Here is a 12,319-nt window from a genome sequence, read left to right on the forward strand (position 1 = left end):
GCTTAACACACCTATAAAAATTGGTTGATGGAGGAAAGCCAACAGTAGCATCTTTCCAGCGATGTCATTAGGTTCCCGGTCTGGCCATTGCAACCCATCCATCCATTGTTCAGTGCATTATGTTCTTGGTCTGGCCATTGGAATCAATCAATCAGCGTTAAAGTGCAGCCGCTGTCATTGCATTAAATAGTTTCTCACGTCTCCGCCCTTTCAAGCGTGATCCCAAGAGAGGAACATCTGGCCATCTTGTGTGCCTAACTGGATTGCTCGGAAACTGCCTTCTCATGTCACAATAATGAAAAGATTATGAACTGAGGGAAGGTGCTCATCTCTTCCATATGCAGGAAAGTAGTCACTGCCTATGAAGGCCCTGTGGTGAACATCTTGGTGGGGTTATTTTAACATGAAGCCCTTGTAGTAGAACCTCCAAAACTGGTGTCCCAATCCCCTGGAGACGTTGTCAAGTCCACTTCTCCCTAGATTGCTCTTGGAGGTTTCCTTGAGACCAAAGTCTGAGGATGTAAGCGCTTCCCGTCCTGAGATTATACTCCCACTGATTCTGGACTAACACTTTAGCCCAGGATCTTAACCCAAGTTCTTCTTTTGGGCAGATGATTGACATGCTGTATTTTGTGGTCATTATGCTGGTGGTCCTGATGAGTTTTGGGGTGGCCCGCCAAGCCATCCTCCATCCCGACGAGGAACCCTCATGGAGACTGGCCCGTAATATCTTCTACATGCCTTACTGGATGATCTACGGAGAGGTCTTTGCTGATCAGATAGACCGTAAGAGCAGAATTCATAGTAAGATTCTGTTTCCTCTTTTCAGGCAGATGATCAGATTCAAAGGAATCCATTTCCCTTTTTGAATTTGGAACCTCTTCCTTTGACGGCAGCCTAACTTTTGTTGTCTCTCCCAGCTGAACAACCACCTTGGAGAAGTCCCTTGAATTTTGTGAGGTTGACAGGCAAGGAAGCATTCCCTTCAATAACATGGCATCCATCCACTTTTTCTCAAGTGTATTCACTGTTTTGTTGTCTTCTAGCCATTGTAAAGTTCGGAGCCCAAGGGATATAAACTTGCAACAAAAGGCCTGTTTTGAGGAAGGGGAATCTTTGGACAAAATTTCTTGTTGCTTCTTTTCTGGATTTGGGAGTAACCTTTGAGTCTTTTTATAGCAGAGTTGCTTCAAAGTATTTTATTGGCATTTGGAAAACAGTGGCAGGACTGAATATACTGGCCTTCTTGTGGAGATTCCCATTTTGCAAACCAGGCTTCATTCGGCTTCCTGAGAATGCCAATAATTAAAATAAATAAACAGCCACTTTCCGGCCCTGTGGCTTTAGAGGGTGTGATCAATGGCTGCTTAGAGCTTCCACTGGCTGCAAAACCTTGCTTGCCTCTGGATGATGACCCTCCCTATTGCTTATTGCACACCCACAACTCTGTCTTCAGATTACAGTCTTACCAGGATGGCCCTGCAGTCCATTGTGTGTGATTCCACGGTGACGTTTTGTCCTTGTGTTGAGAGTGACCCCACACGTTCCTTTACATTGCTGAAATAGCTAGAATATTTGGATGATCATCTGCCAGCTGCCTTGCATAATGTTTCAGAAAGACAAAGAGAAAAGGAAATTCCAGAGCATTCTGGAGTCATGACAAAGCTATTGTTTTGGATTCTCTTATCTTGCCTGTTAAAATATTGGACAGCCTTATCTTTTTCTGGCAGCTGAAGAGTTTTATAATATGCTTTCCTTTCCCATTATTCTTTTTCTTTTTCTTTTCCTTTCTTTCTCCTCTTTTTAATTCTGCTTGTTTTGTTTTATTCTTTGCTTTCGGAATGCTGGGTTAGTCTATGCCATGGAGATTAATCGTAAGTTGATGAATGAATGAATGAAAGAAAGAAAGAAAAGCTTTTTGCGGGCAGGTGATTCCCTCCATTGCATAATCGTGAGCTTTGGGGTTGGGTTCAGCTCAGCTGTATAACACAAGACCCCCCAAACCCACCTCCAACACGCATATTAAACTTGCCTGGCTTCCAAAAACCCACAGCTTGAAATGCTTCGTGGGCACGCTGAGTGGTGGATGATAAGCAGCCGGTAAGAATTTAGCTTGGTCTGTCTAAGCCGCAGATTACACTGAATGCTATTCTTGCATTCAGGCTGATGACTGTAACTTCTCCATCTGCTGCAGCTCCTGTTTTCTCCTGCTGGAGAGGAGAACTGGGAATTTGGTGTTTCACCACCACCATAGATCCAAATCCTTTTCAGTCATTTGAGGAGATGCTTCCTAGCATCTTAGCTGTCCCCTGGCCCCTAAAATCCACTTGCATTTTTCTCATTGAAGAGATGAGGCTGGAACGCAGACTATGAAATCCACATCCAGGAAGCCTCAAAGATTTGTTGGAGACACCTTCCCATAATTGCAGTTAAGAAAAAGATACTTGAAGGTCACTTCAGCTGGTGCTGGAAGCCTCCATAATAACATTTCCCCATTTTCACCAAGGAGTGTCCGTGCCACAATCGTGAAGGCTAATCCAATTTCCTTCTTAGCTCCTTGTGGGGAGAACCTTTATGATGAGGATGGTAAACGTCTCCCCCCTTGTATTCCTGGTGCTTGGCTGACTCCTGCAATCATGGCTTGTTACCTGTTGGTTGCCAACATTCTCCTGGTCAACCTGTTGATTGCTGTCTTTAAGTGAGTATTTCCTTTTCCTCCCATTGTCTTCCAATCAAACAGATATCTAGCATCAGACTTCAGTTTGCAGGATCCATATTATTTTTGACAGAGACAGGATTCATGCACAAGTTGACAGACAGGGAGGCAGCAAACACAGGAGCGTGCACAGAAGAAATTGCACAGCAGCCATAATATGTGGCCACCAGTGCCACGTGTTTTGTAGACTCCTAGGAAAACAAGCAAGCTGTTAACTATTGCCAGATTGCACAAGTTATTCTCTGTTCATTCAGCACAATGGTGGTGGGTAGAGATTTGTTTGTTGGATTTTTCTCCCACTAACATTCTGTCTCATCTACTTTTTGTCTTCATGCAGAAAACAAGGGCTGAGACAGAAAAGGCAATATTTACAGCTCACATTTTTATCTTTCTCTGCCTGGGCCCAAAAGTAGAGACCTAGATACACATGACTGTGCCCACTTTGGGTGCTAGGCTTTGAAATCAGCAACAAACCATCTTTTATTTTATTGCCTGCAGCTGAGTACCCAATAACTGAAAAGGGCATGTGTTTGAAAAGGAATTGTGTGCCAGTTGCACAGCTAAGTCTTACAGGCATCAGGGGGAGAGAGAGAAGCATTATTTTGTAAATATCAACACAATGATGGTTATGTGCAGGGCTGGTAAATAAAATCAGCAGTCTAGAAATTGGGTCATGTGCTTAACACATTCCTATTTGGGCAAATCACACTGGAATGAAGAGGAATATGGGCAGAAACCTGAAGACATCTGTCAGCAGACCCATGATACAGTAATATGATACAGTTGAAATGGTTGTTGAATAGTTGAATTGTTCAACATTGTTGACATATCATCCAAAGGGGATGATCTCATGTATTCCTACGCCTTCGTGGGTTTCCCATCGGACTTCTGTGAGTAGGACTCTTAGGATGGGCTTAGTCTTGGAGATGAACCTGGGGAAAACCTGTGGCATTCCAAAGATGTGTCCTTATGGGAGACAAGATGCCCCTCAAAGGCTAGGAGATAGTCAGAGACAATGACTCAACCTTTATCTTTACAGTGTCTGGCTAAAAGGCTAGAAGCAAGCTAGTTCAATGGAAAAGAATAGAACAATTTGGGCTTCTGTAACTTCTGATTGCTGAGAGAAGTGGAATGAGCATAACGAGATGGTGGTGTTTTCTCCTAAGCTCTAAGAGAATATTTGTTTCCTTGGGTGAGAGAATTTTAGAGACAGTAAAACTTGCATATTGTACACGTGGAATACGAGGCAAACAGCAGGCTTGCCAACAATACAGTAAATATATCCCAAATTCCATCTCACAATTGCATCGGGGCAAGAAAGTAGAAGGTGGAAAAAGCAAATGAGCCCAAAACAAGGCTAGGATGCTTCCTATAATGCCAATCTCTGAAATGCAGCCTATGAAAGCTGCTAACTCAACTGCAGTTGCCCTGAAGGTTAATGAAGTAAGTGCTTTGGATTTGGAGAGAGCAAAAGATTTGCAAACCCCTCTTTTCTGGCCAAGCTGATCTGCTGGGTCTGGATCTAGAGGGCACTCTTCTTGAACCTAGAGACCTCCAGAAATATTGGACCTTAATTCCCACAATTGTCCCATTGGTCACGTTAGCTGGAATTCTGTGAAACCTGAAGTGCCACACATCGGGGGGGGGAGGGCATCAGACTGGGGAAAGCTGGACCAACCTTTGTATCCATAGATGAACCCCAGCTTCATAGTAGAGAGCTCTGCAGTGACGTGGCTAAATGGTGGCTTTGTGTCTCTCACAGCAACACTTTCTTTGAAGTGAAATCCATCTCCAACCAAGTCTGGAAATTCCAGCGGTATCAGCTGATCATGACGTTCCATGACAGGCCTGTGCTCCCACCACCCATGATCATCTTCAGCCACCTTTACATCATTATCGTCCGCCTTTGCTGCCGCTGGAAGAAGCAAAAAGAAGGGGACCAAGATGAGCGTGATCGTGGGCTGAGTATGGGAGGAATGTCCTTGTCTGGTAGACACTGAAGCTCCAAAGATTGGGGTTCTGTTTCCTGCCGCGGAAGACATCTTCCCCCAAAACAGAAGAAAGACCAGCAGGACAGGGAGCAGGCTAGGAGATACATGGCAGGGATTTTTTTCCTGACCCATAAACTGCAACCCTTTCCCATGGATGACCTAGAAGCATAGAACTGCAGAGGTGGAAGAGACCACAAAGTTAATCTGGCCCTCTGCAATATGCAGGAAAGCCAATTAAACCACCTATGATCTCCAGGTTCTCAGTTTTTGGAGATTTTTACGATGAAGCTGGGTGCTACATCTCATGGATGGTTTCGCTGTTTTTTCTGCACCTTGCAGAGGGTTGGATCTGAAGCCAATTTAGTGGCCTGCTAGAACCCCTGAAATGGAGCAGAGCTTACAACACAGCTGAGAAGCTGGCACAGAAAAAGAATATTATCTTAAAAGTAGCTTCAATGAGCACATCAGAGAAACACAGGTTATTGATCTTACACACTCAGCCCTCCCAAGCATAAAGAATCACCCGCTTAGACAGATTAGGTTAAGATATGTAAGAGAATTTCTTACTGATTTTATTGTTGCTTCTGTTACATCCATCTTGGTGGAAAAGATGAAGTTCCTTTGTTCTTCTTTTCTTTCTAAATACTTAAAGGGTAAAGGTAAAGGTTTCCCTTGACATTAAGTCCAGTCGTGTCCGACTCTAGGGGGCGGTGCTCATCTCCATTTCAAGGCCGAAGAGCCAGCGTTTGTCTGTAGACACTTCCGTGGTCATGTGGCCAGCATGACTACACGGAATGCCGTTACCTGCCCGCCGAAGCGGTACCTATTAATCTACTCACATTTGCATGTTTTCGAACTGCTAGGTGAGCAGGAGCTGGGACTAGCAACGGGAGCTCACCCCGTCACACGGATTCGAACTGCCGACCTTCCAATCAGCAAGCTTAGCAGCTCAGCGGTTTAACCCGCAGTGCCACCGCATCCTACTAACTAAATACTTAGTTAGCCCTAAACTCTCAGCCCTATAGCTGCCAAGAGCTGCATGGAAGAAAGGGGCAGAATCCTTCATCAAGGCCCGAGCACATGGCCCTGATGAAGAGAGCAGCATCCATGCTGCCTGCTTGGTCGGTGGAAGAAGGGGAAAGAGAGAGAAAGGAAGTGGGAGTGGCAACAAACTGCTTCCTCAGAGTTGCACTGTGGGACAACTCAATTTACATGCTAATTCACATACTAATGAGGCATGCTGGATTTGCCAGATCCTTCCAAAAGGATCTAGGTACCCTCCAGTCATTTGATGGGATTGTCTATGAGTGACGTGGTCAAGATTGAACTACTAATATTCCAGGAGGTTTTCCAGTAATTATTTTCACAGTACAACTGTTGCATCATCATTCTCACACTAAGATGGCAAGCTGGATTTATGTCAGTGGCATTTGATGGTATTCCCCACCATCGCCACCCCAGAAGCGTTAAATCAGTAACTCTAGCAGATCAGTTTTTGCTCACTAGCCTTGCCATGTCTCCGCCTTATGACAATAGACCAGAGATGACACAAAATAGCAGTTTAAAAACCTGCCACTCCATCTGTTCTTTGAAGTAATATGAAAATGTGCAGTCCCTGGTACTCTCTAAGCCTGGTTGTTGGCTTGCAGATGTTTTCTTGCCTGACTAGGCAACATCTTCAGAGGAATTCGATTTGAATTTGGAAAGAGCAAAAGATTTGCAAACCCCGCTGCTCAGGCCAAGCCGATCTGCACGATCTGAATCTAGAGGGCACACTCTTCTTGAACCTAGTGACCTCCGAAATATTGGACCTTAATTTTGAAGATGTTGCCTCGTCGGGCAACGAAACCGCTGCCAGCCAACCACCAAGCTCAGAGAGCATCAAGGACTCCACAGTTCAACCCTGAGCTACAGAGATTCTCTCCTATTAATATGCAACAGTATTTAAATCTATTAAAATGCAACAGTAGCTGCTTCTTCAAAACCACACCTCTTGCTAGGCAGTTCACCCCTCTAAAAAAAGGAACGTAACTCAGTAACTCTTCTCATTCCGTCCATTTCAGAGCTGTTCCTAAATGATGAAGAGCTGAAGAAACTGTACGAATTTGAGGAGCAGTGTGTAGAGGAATATTTTCGAGAAAAAGAGGATGAAGAACAGTCGTCAAATAATGAACGCATCCGAGTTACTTCTGAAAGGTACCGGATGGAATTACTGTAGTTCTTTTCCCAAGAAGCAAAAGAAAGCTGGAAGCATTTTATTCATTCATTCGTCAGATTAATATAAAAACAACAATCAGGTCAGACAATAAACATATAAAAACAATCATTATAAATATAAAACAATCGTTGTTGTTTATTCGTTTAGTCGCTTCCGACCCTTCGTGACTTCATGGACCAGCCCATGCCAGAGCTTCCTGTCGGTCGTCAACACCCCCAGCTCCCCCAGGGACGAGTCCGTCACCTCTAGAATATCATCCATCCACCTTGCCCTTGGTCGGCCCCTCTTCCTTTTGCCCTCCACTCTCCCTAGCATCAGCATCTTCTCCAGGGTGCCCTGTCTTCTCATTATGTGGCCAAAGATAATTATAATTATAAAGATAATCTCATTATATACAGATTCTTCAGGAGGCATACAAGATGACTTGGTATCCCCATACCACTAAGAACTTGCCAGAATTTGTTATGGTCCACACAGTCAAAGGCTTTAGAACAGGCAATAAAACAGAAATAGATGTTTTTCTGAAACTCCCTGGCTTTTTCCATTATCCAGCGGATATTGGCAATTTGGTCTCTAGTTCCTCTGCCTTTTCTAAACCCAGCTTGTACATCTGGCAATTCTCGCTCCATGAGTTGCTGAAGTCTACCTTGCAGGATCTTGAGCATTACCTTACTGGCATGTGAAATGAGTGCCACTGTTCGATAGTCTGAACATTCTTTAGTGTTCCCCTTTTTTGGTATGGGGATATAAGTTGATTTTTTCCAATCTGATGGCCATTCCTGTGTTTTCCAAATTTGCTGGCATATAGCATGCATTACCTTGACAGCATCGTCTCGCAAGATTTTGAACAGTTCAGCTGGGATGCCGTTGTCTCCTGCTGCCTTGTTATTAGCAATGCTTCTTAAGGCCCATTCAACCTCACTCTTCAGGATGTCTGGCTCTAGCTCCCTGACCACACCGTCAGAGCTATCCCCGATATTGTTATCCTTCCTATACAGTCTTCTGTATATTCTTGCCACCTTTTCTTGATCTCTTCTTCAATCATTATTAAAAATTAAAATATACAGACCACAAGGCACAGGAAAGAGTGAATATTAACCGCAGTAGGGGAGCCATCTTAGAATTGTTCACCTGAAAATTGTGGTATTTGGGGGTATTTTGCCCCCTGAAAATGCCATTTCTGTGCCCATGTTAACATACACTGGTTGAAAGTTAAAATTTGGCTTCTAGAACTCACCCAGCTCAACACCCAATTGGGAGAATCACCTTCCAGCATTAACTCCTCTTTGGAAATTGGAATAATTTTTCCTGTGAATATTTCTCATCCATTGAATATCATGGGAATTGTTGCTTTTCGCGAATCCAAGATTCTTCTCTGAAATAGTACAATGAAGACTGATTTGAGAATAACGTGCTTCCTTACATTTTAATGCTATTTTATTACTCCTCCATGCCTTATCTCAACCCAGCTTCCTTATTTGGAACCTGCCATTGGGCAGTGTGCTTTTAATAGCTCAAGAGGCCTGACCCCAAGGCAGTTAAAGGCACAGCTTTCGGCTAAAAAGGTAGACTGGATAATATAAGGAAGCTAAGTGGCAACTCTTGAAAAGGCTGAATGGCCCAGCAGAATACCTGGCCCCACTAGATTATTCCAACCCTCACTTCTTGCCCTCCTATTTTCTTGTTTTCCCTTCATGATGTTGCCCCTTATCCAAACAAACAAGCGACGTCCTCAGAATCCATCCGCTGAGCCAATTAAAACCCTGATATAAATCTTGGCCTCACTTCTGTTGTTCCAGACTGGTCGTTTCGGCGTGCAAGAGGCCATCCGACTATTTTGCTTACCCGTCTGTCTTTCTACTCCACAGAGTTGAAAATATGTCTATGAGATTAGAAGAAGTGAACGAAAGGGAGCATTTCATGAAAGCTTCTCTTCAGACGGTCGATCTTCGGCTTTCTCAGCTGGAGGACATCTCCGGCCGAATGGCAAACGCTTTGGAGAAGCTGGTGGGCATTGACAAAGCTGAGCTGACTCACACGCGTTCCCGGGCGTCCTCTGAATGTGATGCTGCTTACCTCTTGAGGCAAAGCAGTGTGAACAGCTCTGATGGCTACAGCATCTGTCGCTACCAGAGTGATGAGCTGGTCTATGATACATTGCCCACGCCACTGTCTCCAGCACTGACCTTGCGCAGAGCGGATTCCAAGCTGCAGCTGGTCCCAGATCGGCCAGGAAGCCTCCGCTCGGTCTTTTGCGCAAATGCGGCGACTCCTACGGAAGCCAGTAAAAACACCCTAGAGGTGGTTCAGACTGTCCCTAGGTCCTATTCCAGTTCAGTAGACCAACAGGACCATCGTCCAAGCGATGAGTCCATGTCCCAAACCCTTAAACAGACAGATAGTATTGTGAACAGTCAGTCCGGAACCCAGCCAGCTCTGCGGAATGCCCAGTTGCCTCTAGAGAGAGCCAAATTGGAAGCCACTATCTCTTACCCCTTGGACAAGCCGAGGGCACGGAGGTACTATCCAGCTGAAGCAGGCAGTGCTTGTCCAGCGGCCATAATGAAGTCAAAGAGTTTTATTTTTGCACAAGGCGGAAAGCTGGTTGGTGGGATTAACAACTGGACAGTGGTGGACAAGGAATACAGGACTCTCGTGAACCAGGTGTGCCCTTCTGCAATTCAACAGTGGACTGCTGAGTGGAAGTATGAACTTCAGCAAAAAGTGACTGATGAGCCCCCTCCTGAATATCCGGGTATTGTGCCTAAGCCGGAGAAGCAAGGGGAGCAAAAGCATTTGCTGACCAACCCTGGAAAGAATAGTGGGATAGGCAAAGTTGAGGGTCTAAGTCTCTCCCCTGTGCCCTCACCTCTCATCCAAAGGAGGCCGACTTGCAACCAACTCTCGGTGAAGTCAGGAAGAGCCTGTGGATTTCTGCCCGGGCGGTCAAAGAGTTTACACAGCCAGAAAACCAAGTCCATCAAGGAGAAGCTAAATAGGCCAGGACATGCCAGCAGCATCAGCAGCTTGATGGTCCCTTCTGGATCTGCAACGGAGGAGCAGAAAACAAATCAAGAAAAAGCCTCCACAGAAACCGAATGCTGAACACGGCCTTCTTCTACGAGCCAGCCGCAGGAGATGGGATCAGGCTTGTTTTGCTAAGCCTTGATAAGAAAAGACTGATAGGATAACACTTCTCAAGGACCTGGAAGGCTGTCACCCACAGGAAGACCAAACCCGTTCTGCCTCATGTTCTTGGGCCACAAACTTACAATAATGGATAGAGGGAGGCAGGTTCAACTGAACATTAGAAAAATGGCCTAAGGACCAGGAGAAAAGGAGACTCCACGTCATTGGATGTGTTCCCACAGAGGCTAGACAGCTGCTCTGTTGGAGGGGTTTTCATCTGGATCCCTGAACGGACCAACGTGATGGCCTCTTCCAACTCCAGGACTCTATGAATGCATAAACCCCGACAGACTGCTGAGGGAGTCACTTCTGTTTTCTGCAAGACTGCTTCTCCTCCCAACCCTCCCCAAAAGTCCTTTGAAGAGCGAGCAAATGGTTTATTTAAGTAAGAGAGGACTGAAGTTTACTGGAATGCAGAAGTTAATTTTTCACAGAGAACTGGCCAAAGGTTTAGAGTTACCTTCTGGGCATGTCCATTTGTGAAGGGAATTCCCCATTGGTTTTCATCAGAAGCTCATAAACAGTAAAGAGGTCTTAGGTCAGTGTTTCTCAGCCTTGGCCACTTTAAGAGGTGTGGACTTCAACTCCCAGGATTCCCCAGCCAGCATGGCTCACTGGGAATTGAAGTCCACACCTCTTAAAGTGGCCAAGGTTGAGAAACACTGACCTAAGGAAAGATCTGTTTGACGGTTAAAGTCTGTAGGAGGTGCCCCCATCTCTGCAATTTATCTATCCAGTGGGGAGGACACCCACTCAAGTGTTCTGCTTGGCATCCAGACCGACTGTCTTTAGAAAATCTGCAAAGACACACTTCACCATGCTTTTAACTGTTGGTTCTTACTAATGTTCACTTGTTGGATTGTGGGTTTCTTTTTAATGCTTTCTGCTTTTTAATCATTTTAAGCTGCCTTGCTCGAGTAGAAAGACTGGGCATAAACCAGATGAATAAATAAACAAACAAACAAATTAAAATATCTCCAGATGTAAGTCTTCCCTGTGTTGAGAAGAGTGCCACCTTCCTCCTAAAAGCTGACAATTATGAAAAGAGATAGCAGAAGCTCTCTCTCTTTAGGTGAGTAGAAATGCAGCTTTGATGGATACAATCTTCTGGATGATCACCAGGGGGCAGCCAAGAGAGTTTTCTGTATCTGTTTGCTGGCATCTAGTGGCCATTGCAATTTTTGCAGACCAGATCAGCTGACCCAATGCAAAACTGTATCTGACCCACTAGGACAATAGTATCAATGCTCCCCAGCCTTTATTTTTGCTTGCAATTTTCTCAGGCCATTCTCTCTGTTCCTATGTCCATTCTCTTGCAAACATAGCTGGGCTCATCCCCAGATCAGTGCTTCCCAAACCTGGGGAAAGTACCCAAAATTGGGTAAAAGTGGTTTTTCTTTGGGTAACGACGCAAGAACCCATTACCCGATCACAACAGGGACATTTAAATTGACTTAAAGGGTTTTACCTACATTGGGTAAAAAGGACTTTCTGATCAGTGATTTTGAGTAATGAAGGCAAAAGTCTGGGGAGCCCTCCCCTAGCAAGACCTTCACGACGGCTACAGCCATCGTGGAGGACGTTTCTCCTCCTAAAGCAAAGATTTTGAAATCTAAAATTGCAGGTATTTTTTTGATTGCTGTGTCATTAAAGCCGCCAAACACACCTCTCAAGAGAAAACCCAGGATGTCTGAATGTGTGTGTGTGTGTGTGTGTGTGCAGGCTGCCAAACCCAAGGAGAACATTTTCCAACTGACTGCAGCTGAGCCCTCCTGTAGGTTGCAGGGCATTTTGTTGCTTTAACCCAGGGGTCAGTTGCAACTTTGGAATTTACGGAATTTGGTTGATTGGAAAATCTGCCAGACTCAGTGGAAATCTCAGAGGCAGGGTTGTCTGTGAGGTTTGACCCAGGGGGATTCAAGGGGATGCTGGATTCTTTGAACCCAGAGAAACTCTGAGCTCTGGATGCGTTGATGTATTGTTTTTACTTATTTAGATTTCCTTCTTTGATGTGATTTGGGCCTACCAGATTTGGGGCTGCAAAATCCAGATGGCCACTAGAGACCCGCAGTGCACACCCACCAAAAATGCCTTTGCTGCCACCTGTTGGCCATCCTGATGCCCACAGTCCAGATCTGGCAGCCCTCCTTTCTTTGAAATTTAACTTTTAACCCTGGATTTTCTACCTAAACCATGATTCTCCAA

General features: G+C 45.0%; 1 protein-coding gene across 1 annotated transcript in view; it reads left to right on the plus strand.

The window, feature by feature from the left end:
* The window catches only part of TRPM1 (transient receptor potential cation channel subfamily M member 1), a 37,233-nt gene extending 26,967 nt beyond the window's left edge, over positions 1-10,266 (plus strand). Inside the window, exons 22-27 of the mRNA XM_063314311.1 lie at positions 612-786; positions 1,854-1,874; positions 2,554-2,698; positions 4,479-4,681; positions 6,771-6,903; positions 8,794-10,266. Of these exons, the coding sequence (XP_063170381.1) occupies positions 612-786; positions 1,854-1,874; positions 2,554-2,698; positions 4,479-4,681; positions 6,771-6,903; positions 8,794-10,030 (1,914 nt within the window). The 3' untranslated portion in view covers positions 10,031-10,266. The remainder of the gene's footprint in view (positions 1-611; positions 787-1,853; positions 1,875-2,553; positions 2,699-4,478; positions 4,682-6,770; positions 6,904-8,793) is intronic.
* Positions 10,267-12,319: the final 2,053 nt, after the last annotated feature.

Source organism: Candoia aspera, chromosome 13, assembly GCF_035149785.1.
Source record: "Candoia aspera isolate rCanAsp1 chromosome 13, rCanAsp1.hap2, whole genome shotgun sequence".
Lineage (NCBI taxonomy): Eukaryota > Metazoa > Chordata > Lepidosauria > Squamata > Boidae > Candoia > Candoia aspera.